Below are 20861 nucleotides of genomic sequence, written 5' to 3' on the forward strand. Positions count from 1 at the left end.
TGCAGTACTCGGGGGTGTATCCCATCCGGGCCCGGAGATTTGTCAATTTTAGTGATTTTTAGACGCCGATGTACTTCCTGCTGTGTTAAGCAGGTGACACTTAATGGGGAATTTTTGTTATCACTCATCATATTGTCTGCCATGGGATTTTCTTGTGTAAATACTAATGAAAAAATTCATTTAGCATATTGGCTTTTTCCTCATCCTCTTTTTCCTCTTTTTTTTGGCTTTCTCCTCATCCTCATCCCATTTTTAAGGGGGCCAACACTATCATTTTTAAGTTTCTTACTATTTACGTAGTTAAAAAATATTTTGGGATTATTTTACTCTCTGGCAATGAGTCTCTCTGTCTCAATCTTAGCTGCCTTGATTTGCTTTTTACAGACTTTATTTAATTTTCTGTATTTATTTAATGCCTCATCATTACCTACTTCCTTTAATTCTCTAAATGCTTTCTTTTTGTCACTTATTGTGCCCCTTACAGCTCTATTTAGCCATATTGGTTTCCTCCTATTTCTAGTATGTTTATTCCCATACTGTATATACTGTGCACAGGTCCTATCCAGGATGCTAATAAACGTCTCCGATTTTCTTTGTGAAATTTGCCCTCCTAAAGTTTAGTGTCCTTGTAACCCCTCTACTACACATCTTATTAAAGTATACATGAAAACTTATTATTTTGTGATCACTATTCCCCAAGTGACCCCCAACCCTTATATTTGATATGTGGTCTGGCCTGTTGGTTAATATTAGGTCTAGCAGTGCCCCCCTTCTTATTGGGTCCTGAACCAATTGTGAAAGGTAATTGTCTCTCATAGTTGTCAAAACCGATTACCTTTTCTTGAACTGCAAATTTCCATTCCCCAATCTATTTCAGGGTAGTTGAAGTCCCCCATAATAATGACTTCTCCTTGAGTCGCAGCTTCATCTATTTGCTTTATGAGGATATTCTCTGTTGCTTCCTATATTTTTGGAGACTTATAAAAAAAACTATCAGTAATTTATTATTTTTTCCCCCTCCCCTTATCTCCATCCACAGGGACTCTACATTTTCATTAGATTCACCTATATTATCATAAACATATATATAATATCATATATACAGTACAGACCAAAAGTTTGGACACACCTTCTCATTTAAAGATTTTTCTGTATTTTCATGACTATGAAAATTGTAAATTCACACTGAAGGCATCAAAACTATGAATTAACACATGTGGAATTATATACTTAACAAAAAAGGTGAAACAACTGAAAATATGTCTTATATTCTAGGTTCTTCAAAGTAGCCACCTTTTGCTTTGATGACTGCTTTGCACACTCTTGGCATTCTCTTGATGAGCTTCAAGAGGTAGTCACCGGAAATGGTTTTCACTTCACAGGCGTGCCCTGTCAGGTTTAATAAGTGGGATTTCTTGCCTTATCAATGGGGTTGGGACCATCAGTTGTGTTGACCAGAAGTCTGGTGGATACACAGCTGATAGTCCTACTGAATAGACTGTTAGAATTTGTATTATGGCAAGAAGAAAGCAGCTAAGTAAAGAAAAACGAGTGGCCATCATTACTTTAAGAAATGAAGGTCAGTCAGTCCGAAAAATTGGGAAAACTTTGAAAGTGTCACCAAGTGCAGTTGCAAAAACTATCAAGCGCAACAAAGAAACTGGCTCACATGAGGACCGCCCCAGGAAAGGAAGACCAAGAGTCACCTCTGCTTCTGAGAATAAGTTTATCTGAGTCACCAGCCTCAGAAATCACAGGTTAACAGTAGCTCAGATTGGAGACCAGGTCAATGTGACACAGAGTTCTAGCAGCAGACACATCTCTACAACAACTGTTAAGAGGAGACTTTGTGCAGCAGGTCTTCATGGTAAAATAGCTGCTAGGAAACCACTGCTAAGGACAGGCAACAAGCAGAAGAGTCTTGTTTGGGCTAAAGAACACAAGGAATGGACATTAGACCAGAGGAAAACTGTGCTTTGGTCTGATGAGTCCAAATTTGAGATGTTTGGTTCCAACCACTATGTCTTTGTGCGAAGCAGAAAAGGTGAACGGATGGACTGTACATGCCTGGATCCCACTGTGAAGCATGGAGGAGGAGGTGTGATGGTGTGGGGGGCTTTGCTGGTGACACTGTTGGGGATTTATTCAAAATTGAAGGCATACTGAACCAGCATGGCTACCACAGCATCTTTCAGCGGCATGCCATTACATCCGGTTTGAGTTTAGTTGGACCATCATTTATTTTTCAACAGGACAATGACCCCAAACACACCTCTAGGCTGTGTAAGGGCTATTTAACCAAGAAGGAGAGTTATGGGGTGCTACGCCAGCTGACCTGGCCTCCACAATCACCCGACCTGAACCCAATCGAGATAGTTTGGGGTAAGCTGGACCGCAGAGGGCCATCAAGTGGTAAGCATCTCTGGGAACTCCTTCAAGATTGTTGGAAGACCATTTCCGGTGGCTACCTCTTGAAGCTCATTAAGGGAATGCCAAGAGTGTGCAAGGCAGTCATCAAAGCAAAAGGTGACTACTTTGAAGAACCTAGAATATAAGACATAATTTCAGTTGTTTCACAATTTTTTGTTAAGTATATAATTCCACATGTGTTAATTCATAGTTTTGATGCCTTCAGTGTGAATGTACAATTTTCATAGTCATGAAAATACAGAAAAATCTTTAAATGAGAAGGTGTGTCCAAACTTTTGGTCTGTACCGTATGTGCGCTGATGTTTATTTTATACAGCAAAATATTTCACTTTTTATCTTATGTAGTTTATATCTAGTAATTTTAGCAGAATCACAAGTGAAACCCCCAATCTAATCACAGCGTAATACAAGTCATTCGAGGTGTAGCTATGCTGTTGACAGAATCAGTTTGGGTACAACAGGAACTTTCCACTCACCGTTTGTTTTTCTTTTTATATTCAGAAAGAACAAGAAAATGACTAGGAAAGTACAACAGAATTCCATTGTAACATATTAAAGAAAATCAGATTAAGCTATTGTTTAAAGCAGTTACACTTACCGATGATTGGTGGTCTGACAGCTGGGATCGCCATGGATCCCAAAAATCAGGGCTCTGAAGAATCTTGTGTGAATGGGGTGGAGGTCATTCACATGCACCTCCATTCCATTCATTTTTAATGAGCGTGCCGAAGAGCAGCATCTCAGCAATCTCCAGTGGTCCCGTTGAGAATGAATAGAATGCAGGTGCACATGATCGCTCCATTTACAAGAAGCTCTTCTGAACCCCAATTCTCCTGGTCAGAGGCGGTCCTAGCAGTTGGATTCCCAGCAATCATGATGTTATTCTCCATCTTAAGGATAAGAAATTACATTCAAATCTGGTACAAACTCAGCATGTAATAAACTCTCCTACATTCTTGACTTTTTTCTTTTAAATTCTCTTAACCTTCTGGCTCTTACTCAAACCTGGATCCAGCACTCAGACACCACCACAGCTGCTGCTCTTTCGTATGTGTGAGCAGGTTGTGGGATGCAGTGACGGACAGGAGACAGAGCAAGGGTTAACATATTTACTTTAACAAGTATGTACTCCACGCAGGGAGATAAACAGTTCAGCAGGGGTAATGGGGCTTATATGAAATAGAGGGTATGCAGGTTGGGGTAATGCAGGTTTCAATAGCAGTAGAAGTTCTTAGGTGCCACTTATCCAATCAGACGACTTCCAGACTGTAGAGTCCATGAAAGAAGCGATGGCTCAGTGCGGAGTTGATCCGGTGTAGTCCTGAAGATAATGTTGAGCTGGGTCCTGAGTGCAGTTGTTATTCTAAGTCGTCCTCTGCGTGATCCTTATTCCAGAGCTAGCTCTCGGGGGGAACAGACCACAACACTGTTGGGGCCCAACGTGTCCTGACAAATATGCACAGGGAGGTCAGGGTACAGTTCACGGTCACACACACAGTGCTTCTTAGGCGGTACACGTGCAGCAGTCACTGACCTGGGCTGTTTGGCACTTTTGCTCTGCGGCGGCCAATGGATGAATGGCACATCTCTGCTCACAGTCTCTGTGAGTGACAGCAGGGATATACAGGCGCTGGTCTGTACTGCTACGGTGCTGGAAGGACGGAACACTCACCTTCCCCTGCTGCGCTCTGTCTGTTGCTGCCAAGTCTAACTGCTTTCACGCATGCTTTTTCTTTTCATCCTCAGACATGTCCACTGCTGCCAGGTGCAAAGGTTGGTCTGGTTTTTTAAGTTTTACCCCAGACAACAAGAGAGACAGCCCCGACAGTCACGGACTCGGCGCAAGGAAGGCACCCCCAGCCCAGTCTTTCTGCTTACATATGGTGGCCTATATTTTTCAACTACCCTCAGACCTGAGAGCAGACAAGATGGAGGTATTGGCCTGCTCCTATCATCAAATGTACTATTGAGGTTACCCCCAAGTACCCTCAGTTAGCTTTCCTTCTTTTGAAGTCCACGCTGTCAGACTCTACAGCCCCTTTGCCCTTCGAGTGGTGGTTGTGTAATGCCCTCCAGGCTCCTCCTGTCAGTTCCTGGATCACTTTGCCATCTTACTTCCAAATTTTCTATCCTGTAACATACCCACCCTCATCATTGGGGATTTTAACATCCCAATTAGTGATCCCCTCTCCCCATGTGACACTCACCTTTTATCTCTAACCTCCTCCTTCTGCCTTTCACAGCTTACTAACTCTTCTACACATGAAGTCAGAAATACACTGGACCTGATCTTCTCCTGCCTCTTTTCAGTTCATGATTTTACTAACTCCCCTCTCCCACTATCTGACAAAAACCTTTCTTTCATTCTCTGTTAAGAACTTTCACCCCATACAGGACCATCCCATTTTCCACACTTATTAAAATATACGTGCTATTAACACGCAGAAACTTATGAAGAATTTGCAGTCAGCTTTGGCCCCAATCTCCTTCCTCTCATATTTTGACTTTGGACTGAAACATTACAATGATACAATGCAGAGTACATGGTGGCTCAGAGGTTAACACTGCAGCCTTGCAGCGCTGGTGTCCTGGGTTCAAATCCCACCAAGGACAACATCTGTAAGGAGTTTGTATGTTCTCCGGTTTCCTCCCACATTCCAAAGACATACTGATAGGGAATTTAGATTGTGAGCCCCATTGGGGACAGCGATGATAATGTGTGCAAACTGTAAAGCGCTGCGGAATATGTTGGCGCAATATAAAGATTATTTTTTATTTTTATCCTGGATGAAGCTGCACTGCCTAAACATAGAACAACTCAGCACAGATGGCGCTAACCCCAGCACATGCTACAAGTTTCCTACAGTGATGCTCCAGGTGCACCGAATGTTTGTAAAGAAACTTCATATACGAGTTGGTGACTCTAGGTTCAGCACCTGTTCACACTTAGTCTATGTTTGGATGTGATGGTTAGTTTTTTGAAATGTATTTTTTAAATGTATTCTTTAGCCTTCTGACCGAGCACTCCGCCTCCTAGCCACAGGTGTTTTAATCGCAGCAGGTCCATTACCCCTCCACAGAGAGAGAGAAATTTAGTCTAAGAAGAGGTTTCACAGGTACCCATTCAGATGGAGACGTTTATTCTCAGCGAGGAAAGGAAAGTGTAGGACCTGGTATACGAGAGATGCCCTAAAGTGGCTACCAGGTACACATAAAATTGGTAATTTTTATGCGCTAAACGCTCTAATTTTTCATATTTCTAGTGCAGTAATGCAGTTCAATATTCATGTTTCATGTTTGCATGTTTGCATGTTTCAGCGCTGCAGTGTGCTGCCTTATTTACTTGACTGTATACGAGTTAGTGACTCTAGGTTCAGCACCTGTTCACACTTAGTCTATGTTTGGATGTGACGGTCAGTTTTTTGAAATGTAAAGAAACTTCAGTCTTGCAGAATATTTTATCCATTATAAATTTATGCTTAAAACATACAAATCTGCCTTCACCTCTCCAAACAGCCTCATCACCTCACTTTCCAACAATCCTAAACATCTCTTTGACACTTTTCATTCCCTCCTCAATCCAAGAGTACAGGCCCTGACCACCGGCCTCAGCACTGATGAACTGGCAAATTATTTCAAAGAAAACATTTACATAATCAACAGGAAATTTTCTCCCAATCCCCTTGTATTATGTACTGTCCTTCCCCTACTGCATCTATCTCACTCTCTGTCTTTGAACCAGTCACAGAAGAAGAAGTGATCAAGCTCCTTGCTTCTTCTCGCCCTACTACTTGCACCAGTGACCCTATTCCCTCACATCTCCTCTAGTCCATTTCCCCAGCTGCCATGACTCAGCTAACTAAAATATTCAATCTCTCTCATCTGGTATATTTCCCTCCTCATTTAAACATGCGACCATACATCCATTGTTCAAAAAAAACACCCCTTGGCTAAAACTGTGCTGATACCTATAGACCTGTCTCTAATCTTACCTTTATCTCTAAACTCCTGGAAAGTTTGGTCCACTCCTGTCTAATCCGCTATTTGTAAGATAACTCTTCTTGACCCTCTACACTCTGCTCTTTACACTCTACTGAAACTGCCCTCACAAAAGTCCCTAATGATCTAATAACAGCTAAATCTAATGGTCAGTACTCCATGCCATTGTGGAGCACCCCCAAGGGCAGTGGAGTACTCGGTTGTTATGACCTAGTGGTCAGGACAATAATGGACCTGGTGGTTAAGAGCACACGGAAAGACCTGATAGTTTCTGATAATAAGGACGAGCTCTGGGACGTGGGAACTCTGCTGACCGCAATCCCTAAACCTATCAAACACACTAGAAATAGCCGTGGATTGCGCCTAACACTCCCTATGCAACTCGGCACAGCCTAAGAAACTAGCTAGCCCTGAAGATAGAAAAATAAAGCCTACCTTGCCTCAGAGAAATTCCCCAAAGGAAAAGGCAGCCCCCCACATATAATGACTGTGAGTAAAGATGAAAATACAAACACAGAGATGAAATAGATTTAGCAAAGTGAGGCCCGACTTACTGAACAGACCGAGGATAGGAAAGGTTGCTTTGCGGTCAGCACAAAAACCTACAAAAAGACCACGCAGAGGGCGCAAAAAGACCCTCCGCACCGACTCACGGTGCAGAGGCGCTCCCTCTGCGTCCCAGAGCTTCCAGCAAGCAAGACAACAAATTAAATAGCAAGCTGGACAGAAAAATAGCAAACCAAAGAAATACAAGCTGGAACTTAGCTCCTGATGGGAAGACAGGTCACAAGAACGATCCAGGAGTGAACAGACCAATACTGGAACATTGACAGGTGGCATGGAGCAAAGATTTAAGTGGAGTTAAATAGAGCAGCAGCTAACGAATTAACCTCGTCACCTGTGAAACTCAGAAACACCCACCAGGGGAAGTCCATGGACAGAACCAGCCGAAGTACCATTCATGACCACAGGAGGGAGCCCGACAACAGAATTCACAACAGTACCCCCCCCCCTTGAGGAGGGGTCACCGAACGGTCACCAGAGCCCCCAGGCCGACCAGGATGAGCCAAATGAAAGGCACAAACCAGATCGGCAGCATGAACATCAGAGGCAAAAACCCAGGAATTATCATCCTGACCATAACCCTTCCACTTGACCAGGTACTGGAGTTTCCGTCTCGAAACACGAGAATCCAAAATCTTCTCCACCACATACTCCAACTCCCCCTCAACTAACACCGGGGCAGGAGGATCAACGGATGGAACCACAGGCGCCACGTATCTCCGCAATAACGACCTATGGAACACATTATGGATGGCAAAAGAAGCAGGAAGGGCCAAACGAAATGACACAGGATTGATAACCTCAGAAATCTTATACGGACTAATGAAACAAGGCTTAAACTTAGGAGAGGAAACCTTCATATGAACATAACGAGACGACAACCAAACCAAATCCCCAACATGAAGTCGGGGACCCACACAGCGCCGGCGGTTAGCGAAACGTTGAGCCTTCTCCTGGGACAATGTCAAATTGTCCACCACATGAGTCCAAATCTGCTGCAACCTATCCACCACAGTATCTACACCAGGACAGTCTGAAGACTCAACCTGCCCTGAAGAGAAACGAGGATGGAAACCAGAATTGCAGAAAAACGGCGAAACCAAAGTAGCCGAGCTGGCCCGATTATTAAGGGCGAACTCAGCCAACAGCAAAAAGGACACCCAATCATCCTGATCAGCAGAAACAAAGCATCTCAGATATGTTTCCAAAGTTTGATTAGTTCGTTCGGTTTGGCCATTTGTCTGAGGATGGAAAGCCGAGGAAAAAGACAAATCAATGCCCATCCTAGCACAAAAGGATCGCCAAAACCTTGAAACAAACTGGGAACCTCTGTCAGAAACGATGTTCTCCGGGATACCATGTAAACGAACCACATGCTGGAAAAATAATGGCATCAAATCAGAGGAGGAAGGCAATTTAGACAAAGGTACCAAATGGACCATCTTAGAAAAGCGATCACAAACCACCCAAATGACCGACATCTTTTGAGAGACGGGGAGATCCGAAATAAAATCCATAGAAATATGCGTCCAGGGCCTCTTCGGGACCGGCAAGGGCAAAAGCAACCCACTGGCACGAGAACAGCAGGGCTTAGCCCGAGCACAAGTCCCACAGGACTGCACAAAAGAACGCACATCCCGCGACAAAGACGGCCACCAGAAGGATCTAGCCACCAAATCTCTGGTACCAAAGATTCCAGGATGCCCAGCCAACACTGAACAATGAATCTCAGAGATAACTCTACTAGTCCATCTATCAGGGACAAACAGTTTCTCTGCTGGGCAACGGTCAGGTCTATCAGCCTGAAATTTTTGCAGCACCCGCTGCAAATCAGGGGAGATGGCAGACAAAATTACCCCCTCTTTGATAATACCCGCCGGCTCAGGAACACCCGGAGAGTCAGGCACAAAACTCCTTGACAGGGCATCAGCCTTCACATTCTTAGAGCCTGGAAGGTACGAAACCACAAAATCAAAACGGGAGAAAAATAATGACCATCGAGCCTGTCTCGGATTCAACCGTTTGGCAGACTCAAGATAAGTCAAATTCTTGTGATCTGTCAAGACCACCACGCGATGCTTGGCTCCTTCCAGCCAATGACGCCACTCCTCGAATGCCCACTTCATGGCCAACAATTCACGATTACCAACATCATAGTTACGCTCAGCAAGCGAAAACTTTCTAGAAAAGAAAGCACATGGCTTCATCACCGAGCCCTCAGAACTTCTTTGCGACAAAACAGCCCCTGCGAAGCGAAACATATGGCTGGCACAACACAGGGGCAGAAAAACGACGCTTCAACTCCTGAAAAGCCTCTACAGCCGCAGAAGACCAATTGACCACATCAGCACCCTTCTTGGTCAAGTCAGTCAACGGTTTAGCAACAGTAGAAAAATTAGCGATGAAGTGCCGATAAAAATTAGCAAAGCCCAGGAACTTTTGCAGGCTCTTCACAGATGTCGGCTGAGTCCAATCGTAAATGGCCTGGACTTTAACAGGGTCCATCTCGATAGTAGAAGGGGAAAAAATGAACCCCAAAAATGAAACCTTCTGAACTCCAAAGAGACACTTTGACCCCTTCACAAACAAGGAATTCGCACGAAGGACCTGGAACACCATTCTGACCTGCTTCACATGAGACTCCCAATCATCCGAAAAGACCAAAATATCATCCAAATACACAATCAGGAATTTATCCAGGTACTCTCGGAAGATGTCATGCATAAAGGACTGAAATACTGATGGAGCATTGGAAAGCCCGAATGGCATAACCAGGTACTCAAAATGGCCCTCGGGCATATTTAATGCTGTTTTCCATTCATCGCCTTGTTTAATACGCACAAGATTATACGCCCCTCGAAGATCTATCTTGGTGAACCAACTAGCCCCTTTAATACGAGCAAACAAATCAGACAACAACGGCAAAGGATACTGAAATTTGACTGTAATTTTATTAAGAAGGCGGTAATCAATACAAGGTCTCAAAGAACCATCCTTCTTGGCCACAAAAAAGAACCCTGCTCCTAACGGTGATGACGACGGGCGAATATGGCCTTTCTCCAAGGATTCCTTTAAATAACTCCACATAGTGGCGTGTTCTGGCACAGATAAATTGAACAATCGGCCCTTAGGAAACTTACTACCAGGAATCAAATTAATTGCACAATCGCAATCCCTATGAGGAGGTAGGGCACTGGCTTTGGGCTCATCAAATACATCCCGATAATCCGACAAAAACTCTGGAACTTCAGAAGGAGTGGAAGACGAAATAGACAAAAATGGAACATCACCATGTACCCCCTGGCAACCCCAGCTGGACACAGACATAGATTTCCAGTCCAATGCTGGATTATGAACCTGTAGTCATGGCAACCCCAAAACGACCACATCATGCAGATTATGCAACACCAGAAAGCGGATATCCTCCTGATGTGCAGGAGCCATGCACATCGTCAATTGGGTCCAATACTGAGGCTTATTCTTGGCCAAAGGCGTAGCATCAATTCCTCTCAATGGAATAGGATACTGCAAGGGCTCCAAGAAAAAACCACAGCGCCTAGCATACTCCAAGTCCATCAAATTCAGGGCAGCGCCTGAATCCACAAATGCCATAACAGAATAGGATGACAAAGAGCAAATCAGAGTAACAGACAATAGAAATTTAGACTGTACCGTACCAATGGTGGCAGACCTAGCGAACCGCTTAGTGCGCTTAGGACAATCGGAGATAGCATGAGTGGAATCACCACAGTAAAAACAAAGCCCATTCCGACGTCTGTGTTCTTGCCGTTCAGCTCTGGTCAAAGTCCTATCTCATTGCATAGGCTCAGGCCCATGCTCAGATAGTACCGCCAAATGGTGCACAGCTTTACGCTCACGCAAGCGTCGATCGATCTGAATGGCCAAGGACATAGACTCATTCAGACCAGCAGGCATGGGAAACCCCACCATGACATCCTTAAGGGCTTCAGAGAGACCCTTTCTGAAGATTGCTGCCAGGGCACATTCATTCCACTGAGTGAGCACAGACCACTTTCTAAACTTCTGACAATATATCTCCGCTTCATCCTGGCCCTGACACAGAGCCAGCAAGATTTTCTATGCCTGATCCACTGAATTAGGTTCGTCATAAAGCAATCCAAGCGCCAGGAAAAACGCATCAACATCACGCAATGCCGGATCTCCTGGCGCAGTTGTAAAAGGTAAAGGTCTTTAAAGGGAATGTTCATGACGCCACCTGTGATATTCGGTCAGGGTGACCGACGCTGCTTTAAATGGTCCACTGGGATGATGTTATGGCAGCTAGATGGTATACCTTCCCACAGGTGAAGTATGTCCCCAGAGCTTCCCAGTGTGAAGATGGTGGATGGTGAGAGGCGCAGTGAAGAACGAGAACACAAGGTTGCAGTCTCTTTACCTTTTACTGAAGGCTTAAGCATCCACAGTCCAGGGTACCAGACCACAGGGCAGGCAGAATCTGGCCAGTTTGGAGGCAAATCCAGAGTCCCCTCATCCAGATAGAAATCAGTAGCCGTCCTCTAGTGCTGTGGTGTTGTAGTACCTTACTGCTAAGCTTCTCATAAGGTCCTCACAACTGTTGAAGATGTTACAGATGTTGTGTCTCTCTCTGTCCCTCAGAAGGATAAGACAAACCCGTATGACCGGTGGCTTGAGGCGTTTTACAGGGACTCTATCATGCCCCAACCTCTAAGGGGTGCCACCTTGCCTCCTGGGTGTAGGGGCGGACAGGTAACATGAAATTAGCTGTCCTGCCGGTGTTGTGAATTCTGTTGTTAAGCTCCCTCCTGTGGTCATGAATCGTACTTCGGCTGGTTCTGTCCATGGGCTTCCTCTGGTGGTTGTGAGTGGGGCTGCGGCCTCTGAGGTTCCTTCCACAGGTGACGAGGTTAATTCGTTAGCTGGCTGCTCTATTTAACTCCACCTAGATCATTGCTCCATGTCACCTGTCAATGTTCCAGTATTGGTCTAGTTCGCTCCTGGATCGTTCTTGTGACCTGTCTTCCCAGCAGAAGCTAAGTTCCTGCTTGTTTTTCTCTGTTTGCTATTTTTTCTGTCCAGCTTGCTATTTTGATTTTTGTCTTGCTTGCTGGAAGCTCTGGGACGCAGAGGGAGTGCCTCCGCACCGTGAGTCGGTGCGGAGGGTCTTTTTGCGCCCTCTGCGTGGTCTTTTTGTAGTTTTTTGTGCTGACCACAAAGTTACCTTTCCTATCCTCTGTCTGTTCAGTAAGTCGGGCCTCACTTTGCTAAATCTATTTCATCTCTGTGTTTGTAATTTTCATCTTTACTCACAGTCATTATATGTGGGGGGCTGCCTGTTCCTTTGGGGTATTTCTCTGAGGCAAGGTAGGCTGTTATGTCTGCTAATGAAAGGTGTAATGAAGGCAATCCAGAGACACAGTGTGCCTAGCGATCAGAGCGCACACAGTGATCTGACAAATACCCAAAAACAAAAGAACGAGCTCTGAGACGTGGAAACTCTGTAGATTGCACACCTGATCCTATCCTAAACACAACTAAAAGTGGCTGTGGATTGCGCCTAACCACTACCTATGCAACTCGGCACAGCCTAAGAAACTAGCTATAATCAACAACGTCCATGCTAATATAATAGCCCATGGACAAAAAGTGATAAGGCAACGTAGGATATGGATATATAAAAAGTTATATCTTTATTATACACAAAAACACAAGTTTAAAATACGAGACCAAAAACAATAACAGGGCTAAAATAAACCTCCATAGGGAAGGACTAATAGTGTGACGGACGCACATACACTGTTGAATCGCTGGCAGTATATATAGGAATATGCTGATGCTAAAATATTGAAATAACTGCGAGTGATCCAACCACAAGTATAAAACATAAGCGGATACTCAATCTCCTCAATCCACTTGTCGATACAAGACTATGATATAGTATACACATATACAATGTAATAGGTATATAATAAACCAGGGATATAAATCAAAGCCAAACAAACGGTCATATACCAAATACAAACGCAGTGTATAATATACAAAACAGAGGGGAAATACAGATACCACAATGTTAGCACCGCAATAATGTCACAATAATAAATGACCCAGTGGCTATATATATATAAACCTAATCCCTAGACAAAAAATCAGTATAGGCAAATAAATCCGGCTTCAGACAAAGTCCGAGCGCTAGTGCCGGCAAGTAGTCACAAGTATAGGAGAGCTTACCGCTAAAGTAAGATGCGTCCGGTGTCCTTCCCGCCTGCCCGACGGAAGAAGCGAGCAGCGAAACGGCGCCCGTCGGGCAGGCGGGAAGGACACCGGACGCATCTTACTTTAGCGGTAAGCTCTCCTATACTTGTGACTACTTGCCGGCACTAGCGCTCGGACTTTGTCTGAAGCCGGATTTATTTGCCTATACTGATTTTTTGTCTAGGGATTAGGTTTATATATATATATAGCCACTGGGTCATTTATTATTGTGACATTATTGCGGTGCTAACATTGTGGTATCTGTATTTCCCCTCTGTTTTGTATATTATACACTGCGTTTGTATTTGGTATATGACCGTTTGTTTGGCTTTGATTTATATCCCTGGTTTATTATATACCTATTACATTGTATATGTGTATACTATATCATAGTCTTGTATCGACAAGTGGATTGAGGAGATTGAGTATCCGCTTATGTTTTATACTTGTGGTTGGATCACTCGCAGTTATTTCAATATTTTAGCATCAGCATATTCCTATATATACTGCCAGCGATTCAACAGTGTATGTGCGTCCGTCACACTATTAGTCCTTCCCTATGGAGGTTTATTTTAGCCCTGTTATTGTTTTTGGTCTCGTATTTTAAACTTGTGTTTTTGTGTATAATAAAGATATAACTTTTTATATATCCATATCCTACGTTGCCTTATCACTTTTTGTCCATGGGCTATTATATTAGCATGGACGTTGTTGATTATATACTAAGGGAGTGTGGTCATTGAGGCACTACTATAGATTGTTTCTAGAGACATTTAGTAATAATAAGAAACTAGCTAGCCTGAAGATAGAAAAATAGGCCTGACTTGCCCCCAGAGAAATACCCCAAAGGAAAAGGCAGCCCCCCACATATAATGACTGTGAGTAAGATGAAAAGACAAAACGTAGGGATGAAATAGATTCAGCAAAGTGGGGCCCGATATTCTTAGACAGAGCGACGACAGTAAAGCGAACTTTGCAGTCTACAAAAAACCCTAAAGCAAAACCCACGCAAAGGGGCAAAAAAGACCCACCGTGCCGGACTAACGGCACGGCGGTACACCCTTTGCGTCTCAGAGCTTCCAGCAAAACAAAAGACAAGCTGGACAGAAAAAAGGCAACAAAATAGCAAAAAAGCACTTAGCTATACAGAGCAGCAGGTCACAGGAACAATCAGGAGAAGCTCAGATCCAACACTGGAACATTGACTAGGAGCAAGGATAGCAGCATCAGGTGGAGTTAAGTAACGAAGCAGCTAATGAGCTCACCAGAACACCTGAGGAAGGAAGCTCAGAAGCTGCAGTACCACTTGTGACCACAGGAGTGAATTCAGCCACAGAATTCACAACAGTACCCCCCCCTTGAGGAGGGGTCACCGAACCCTCACCAGAGCCCCCAGGCCTACCAGGATGAGCCGCATGAAAGGCACGAACAAGATCGGGAGCATGAACATCAGAGGCAAAAACCCAGGAATTATCTTCCTGAGCATAACCCTTCCATTTAACCAGATACTGGAGTTTCCGTCTAGAAACACGAGAATCCAAAATCTTCTCCACAATATACTCCAATTCCCCCTCCACCAAAACCGGGGCAGGAGGCTCAACAGATGGAACCATAGGTGCCACGTATCTCCGCAACAATGACCTATGGAATACATTATGTATGGAAAAGGAGTCTGGGAGGGTCAGACGAAAAGACACAGGATTGAGAACCTCAGAAATCCTATACGGACCAATAAAACGAGGTTTAAATTTAGGAGAGGAAACCTTCATAGGAATATGACGAGAAGATAACCAAACCAGATCCCCAACACGAAGTCGGGGACCCACACGGCGTCTGCGATTAGCGAAAAGTTGAGCCTTCTCCTGGGACAAGGTCAAATTGTCCACTACCTGAGTCCAGATCTGCTGCAACCTGTCCACCACAGAATCCACACCAGGACAGTCCGAAGACTCAACCTGTCGTGAAGAGAAACGAGGATGGAACCCAGAATTGCAGAAAAATGGAGAAACCAAGGTAGCCGAGCTGGCCCGATTATTAAGGGCGAACTCAGCCAACGGCAAAAAGGACACCCAATCATCCTGGTCTGCAGAAACAAAACATCTCAGATATGTTTCCAAGGTCTGATTGGTTCGTTCGGTCTGGCCATTAGTCTGAGGATGGAAAGCCGAGGAAAAGGATAGGTCAATGCCCATCCTACCACAAAAGGCTCGCCAGAACCTTGAAACAAACTGGGAACCTCTGTAAGAAACAATATTCTCAGGAATGCCATGCAACCGAACCACATGCTGAAAGAACAAAGGTACCAAATCAGAGGAGGAAGGCAATTTAGCCAAGGGCACCAGATGGACCATTTTAGAAAAGCGATCACAGACCACCCAAATGACTGACATCTTTTGAGAAACGGGAAGGTCAGAAATGAAATCCATCGAAATATGTGTCCAAGGCCTCTTTGGGACCGGCAAGGGCAAAAGCAACCCACTGGCACGAGAACAGGAGGGCTTAGCCCTAGCACAAATCCCACAGGACTGCACAAAAGTACGTACATCCCGTGACAGAGATGGCCACCAGAAGGATCTAGCCACTAACTCTCTGGTACCAAAGATTCCAGGATGACCAGCCAACACCGAACAATGAAGTTCAGAGATAAGTTTATTAGTCCACCTATCAGGGACGAACAGTTTCTCCGCTGGACAACGATCAGGTTTATTCGCCTGAAATTTTTGCAGCACCCGCCGCAAATCAGGGGAGATGGCAGACACAATGACTCTTACCTTGAGGATACCCGCTGGCTCAGATAAACCCGGAGAGTCGGGCACAAAACTCCTAGACAGAGCATCCGCCTTCACATTTTTAGAGCCCGGAAGGTACGAAATCACAAAGTCGAAGCGGGCAAAAAATAACGACCAACGGGCCTGTCTAGGATTCAAGCGCTTGGCAGACTCGAGATAAGTCAAGTTCTTATGATCAGTCAATACCACCACGCGATGCTTAGCTCCTTCAAGCCAATGACGCCACTCCTCGAATGCCCACTTCATGGCCAGCAACTCTCGGTTGCCCACATCATAATTACGCTCAGCGGGCGAAAACTTCCTGGAAAAGAAAGCACATGGTTTCATCACTGAGCAATCAGAACCTCTCTGTGACAAAACCGCCCCTGCTCCAATCTCAGAAGCATCAACCTCGACCTGGAACGGAAGAGAAACATCTGGCTGACACAACACAGGGGCAGAACAAAAACGACGCTTCAACTCCTGAAAAGCTTCCACAGCAGCAGAAGACCAATTGACCAAATCAGCACCCTTCTTGGTCAAATCGGTCAATGGTTTGGCAATGCTAGAAAAATTACAGATGAAGCGACGATAAAAATTAGCAAACCCCAGGAACTTTTGCAGACTTTTCAGAGATGTCGGCTGAATCCAATCCTGGATGGCTTGGACCTTAACTGGATCCATCTCGATAGTAGAAGGGGAAAAGATGAATCCCAAAAATGAAACTTTCTGCACACCGAAGAGACACTTTGATCCCTTCACAAACAAAGAGTTAGCACGCAGGACCTGAAAAACCATTCTGACCTGCTTCACATGAGACTCCCAATCATCTGAGAAGATCAAAATGTCATCCAAGTAAACAATCAGGAATTTATCCAGGTAATCACGGAAGATGTCATGCATAAAGGATTGAAACACTGATGGAGCATTGGCAAGTCCGAACGGCATCACTAGATACTCAAAATGACCCTCGGGCGTATTGAATGCAGTTTTCCATTCATCTCCTTGCCTGATTCTCACCAGATTATACGCACCATGAAGATCTATCTTAGTGAACCAACTAGCCCCCTTAATCCGAGCAAACAAGTCAGATAACAATGGCAAGGGATACTGAAATTTAACAGTGATCTTATTAAGAAGGCGGTAATCAATACACGGTCTCAGCGAACCATCCTTCTTAGCTACAAAGAAGAACCCTGCTCCCAGTGGTGATGACGATGGGCGAATATGTCCCTTCTCTAGGGATTCCTTCACATAACTGTGCATAGCGGCGTGTTCGGGCACGGATAAATTAAATAATCGACCTTTAGGGAATTTACTACCAGGAATCAAATTGATAGCACAATCACAATCCCTATGCGGAGGTAGGGCATCGGACTTGGGCTCTTCAAATACATCCTGATAATCAGACAAGAACTCTGGGACCTCAGAAGGGGTGGATGACGAAATCGACAAAAATGGAACATCACCATGTACCCCCTGACAACCCCAGCTGGATACCGACATGGAATTCCAATCCAATACTGGATTATGGGTTTGTAGCCATGGCAACCCCAACACGACCACATCATGCAGATTATGCAACACCAGAAAGCGAATAACTTCCTGATGTGCAGGAGCCATGCACATGGTCAGCTGGGCCCAGTACTGAGGTTTATTCTTGGCCAAAGGTGTAGCATCAATTCCTCTCAATGGAATAGGACACCGCAAAGGCTCCAAGAAAAACCCACAACGTTTAGCATAATCCAAATCCATCAGATTTAGGGCAGCGCCTGAATCCACAAACGCCATGACAGAAAACGACGACAAAGAGCATATCAAGGTAATGGACAGAAGGAATTTGGACTGTACAGTACCAATGACGGCAGACCTAGCGGACCGCTTAGTGCGCTTAGGACAATCAGAAATAGCATGAGTGGAATCACCACAGTAGAAACATAGCCCATTCAGACGTCTGTATTCCTGCCGTTCCACTCTGGTCATAGTCCTATCGCACTGCATAGGCTCAGGTTTAACCTCAGGCAAAACCGCCAAATGGTGCACAGATTTACGCTCGCGCAAGCGTCTACCGATCTGAATGGCTAAAGACAAAGACTCATTCAAACCAGCAGGCATAGGAAATCCCACCATGACATCCTTAAGAGCCTCAGAGAGACCCTTTCTGAACAAAGCTGCCAGCGCAGATTCATTCCACTGAGTGAGTACTGACCATTTCCTAAATTTCTGACAATATACTTCTATATCATCCTGACCCTAGCACAAAGCCAGCAAATTTTTCTCAGCCTGATCCACTGAATTAGGCTCATCGTACAGTAATCCGAGTGCCAGGAAAAACGCATCGACACTACTCAATGCAGGGTCTCCTGGCGCAAGAGAAAATGCCCAGTCTTGAGGGTCGCCGCGCAAAAAAGAAATAATAATCAAAACCTGTTGAATAGGATTACCAGAAGAATGAGGTTTCAAGGCCAGAAATAGCTTACAATTATTTTTGAAACTTGGAAACTTAGTTCTATCTCCAAAAAACAAATCAGGAATAGGAATTCTTGGTTCTAACATAGATTTCTGATCAATAGTATCTTGAATCTTTTGTACATTTATAACGAGATTATCCATTGAAGAGCACAGACCCTGAAAATCCATGTCCACACCTGTGTCCAGAAACACCCAAATGTCTAGGGGAAAAAAAAAAAAAAGTGAACACAGAGCAGAGAAAAAAAAAATGATGTCAGAACTTTTTCTTTCCCTCTATTGAGAATCATTAATTGGCTCCTAGTACTGTTATGTCTGCTAATGAAAGGTGTAATGAAGGCAATCCAGAGATCAGAGCGCACACAGTGATCTGACAAAGCCCCAAAAACAAAAGAACGAGCTCTGAGACGTGGAAACTCTGTAGACTGCACACCTGATCCTATCCTAAACACAACTAAAAGTGGCTGTGGATTGCGCCTAACCACTACCTATGCAACTCGGCACAGCCTAAGAAACTAGCTAGCCTGAAGATAGAAAAATAGGCCTGACTTGCCCCCAGAGAAATACCCCAAAGGAAAAGGCAGCCCCCCACATATAATGACTGTGAGTAAGATGAAAAGACAAAACGTAGGGATGAAATAGATTCAGCAAAGTGGGGCCCGATATTCTTAGACAGAGCGAGGACAGTAAAGCGAACTTTGCAGTCTACAAAAAACCCTAAAGCAAAACCCACGCAAAGGGGCAAAAAAGACCCACCGTGCCAGACTAACGGCACGGCGGTACACCCTTTGCGTCTCAGAGCTTCCAGCAAAACAAAAGACCATCTGGAAAGAAAAAAGGCAACAAAATAGCAAAAAAGCACTTAGCTATACAGAGCAGCAGGTCACAGGAACAATCAGGAGAAGCTCAGATCCAACACTGGAACATTGACTAGGAGCAAGGATAGCAGCATCAGGTGGAGTTAAGTAACGAAGCAGCTAATGAGCTCACCAGAACACCTGAGGAAGGAAGCTCAGAAGCTGCAGTACCACTTGTGACCACAGGAGTGAATTCAGCCACAGAATTCACAACAGTAGGCTTTTTTTTTCTATCTTTAGGGCTAGCTAGTTCCTTAGGCTGTGACGAGGCGCCTAGGGAGCATCAGGAGCGCTCCACGGCTATTTCTAGTGTGTGTGATAGGATTAGGGATTGCGGTCAGCAGAGTTCCCACGTCTCAGAGCTTGTCCTGTATTATTAGTAACTATCAGGTCATTCCGTGTGCTCTTAACCACCAGGTCCATTATTGTCCTCACCACCAGGTCATAACAGCCGGTCTCTGGAGCAAAGCATAAAGGGTCGTTGGTCCCTCGGTGTTCCGGCTAGCGTGATCCTGCGCCTCAGAAGGAGGCAGCCTGTGTAGGGCAGAACTCCTCTGATATCCACTCCTTTGCTACGACTTCTTCACCCTCTCTACAATACAGTTCTCCTTCAGTGTCTCTTTCTGGACTTAGGGCATGCACAGCCCCGTGTCCTTCTGTCTCGACCTCTGACAGGATCCCACCCCTGTCAGGGACCAACTACCTGAGCAAAGCTCAGCCAGCAACTAACTAACTTCCTCCCCAGGCAACCAGTTTCACCTAAGTGTGAGAAGTGCTCTAATAAATAGGAGCAGAGCCTCCCGCTGGTGGCCTGGAGTGCGAAATGTGTTGCAGGTTTGTGATACCTGGATTTCAGTTGTCCTTCTTTGCCTCCAAACGTAACATCACTCCCCCCTAGAGGAGAATGATATTACTGCAACGAACAGGACCCTAGGGCGCTGCAATTGCATTTGTCCGATTTAATCGCAAGTGGGAGCAAGCCCGTGCACTGATAGCCAGTTTGGAGAACAGGGAGAATGCCAGTTCCTGCTGTCTATACTCAATTGTATTTGTCTCCTGCAAATACAATTAAAAACTTGCATGTTGCAGTGATGGCAGAGGAGGAGCACATATCAGCCTCCTGTCCTGACATGTGTATGTGTCGCGGCATGATACCATAATCTCATCATGCTGCTGACATTAAAGCTACACTCCATAGCCGCCAAACACAGAACACAGGGGAGGGGAGAGTGGTACTAGAATCAGGGGAAAGGGTACAAGAGTGGGGAGAAATGTTAAAGAGATCAGAGCGAGGAAGACAATGTGGGTTGTAGGGGGATAGTATGAAGAGTGGGCAGTTTAAGGGGGACAGTATGGAGAGTAGCAGCTTGTGGGGGACAGTAATAGGAGGGTCCGCTAGGGAATGACAGTATGAAAAGGGGCAGCATGTGGAAGTAGTATATCTTTTATTTTGAGACATTGTAATGACATTGTTATTTTTAAGGGCATCATGTCAAGATGTGCTGCAGGAGACCAGAGAAGA

At 44.8% G+C, this 20861-nt stretch overlaps 1 protein-coding gene across 4 annotated transcripts in view; it reads right to left on the reverse strand.

The window, feature by feature from the left end:
* The window catches only part of LOC138677145 (uncharacterized), a 163702-nt gene that overhangs the window by 114833 nt on the left and 28008 nt on the right, over positions 1-20861 (reverse strand). Inside the window, exon 1 of one of the 4 annotated variants that reach the window (XM_069767050.1) lies at positions 836-1035. The exons of the other annotated variants lie outside the window; for them this stretch is intronic. Coding sequence (XP_069623151.1) covers positions 836-896 — 61 coding nt within the window. The 5' untranslated portion in view covers positions 897-1035. Of the gene's footprint in view, positions 1-835; positions 1036-20861 lie in introns of those variants that run through there. 4 annotated transcript variants of the gene reach the window in all.

This window comes from Ranitomeya imitator, chromosome 4, assembly GCF_032444005.1.
Source record: "Ranitomeya imitator isolate aRanImi1 chromosome 4, aRanImi1.pri, whole genome shotgun sequence".
Classification (NCBI taxonomy): Eukaryota; Metazoa; Chordata; class Amphibia; order Anura; family Dendrobatidae; genus Ranitomeya; species Ranitomeya imitator.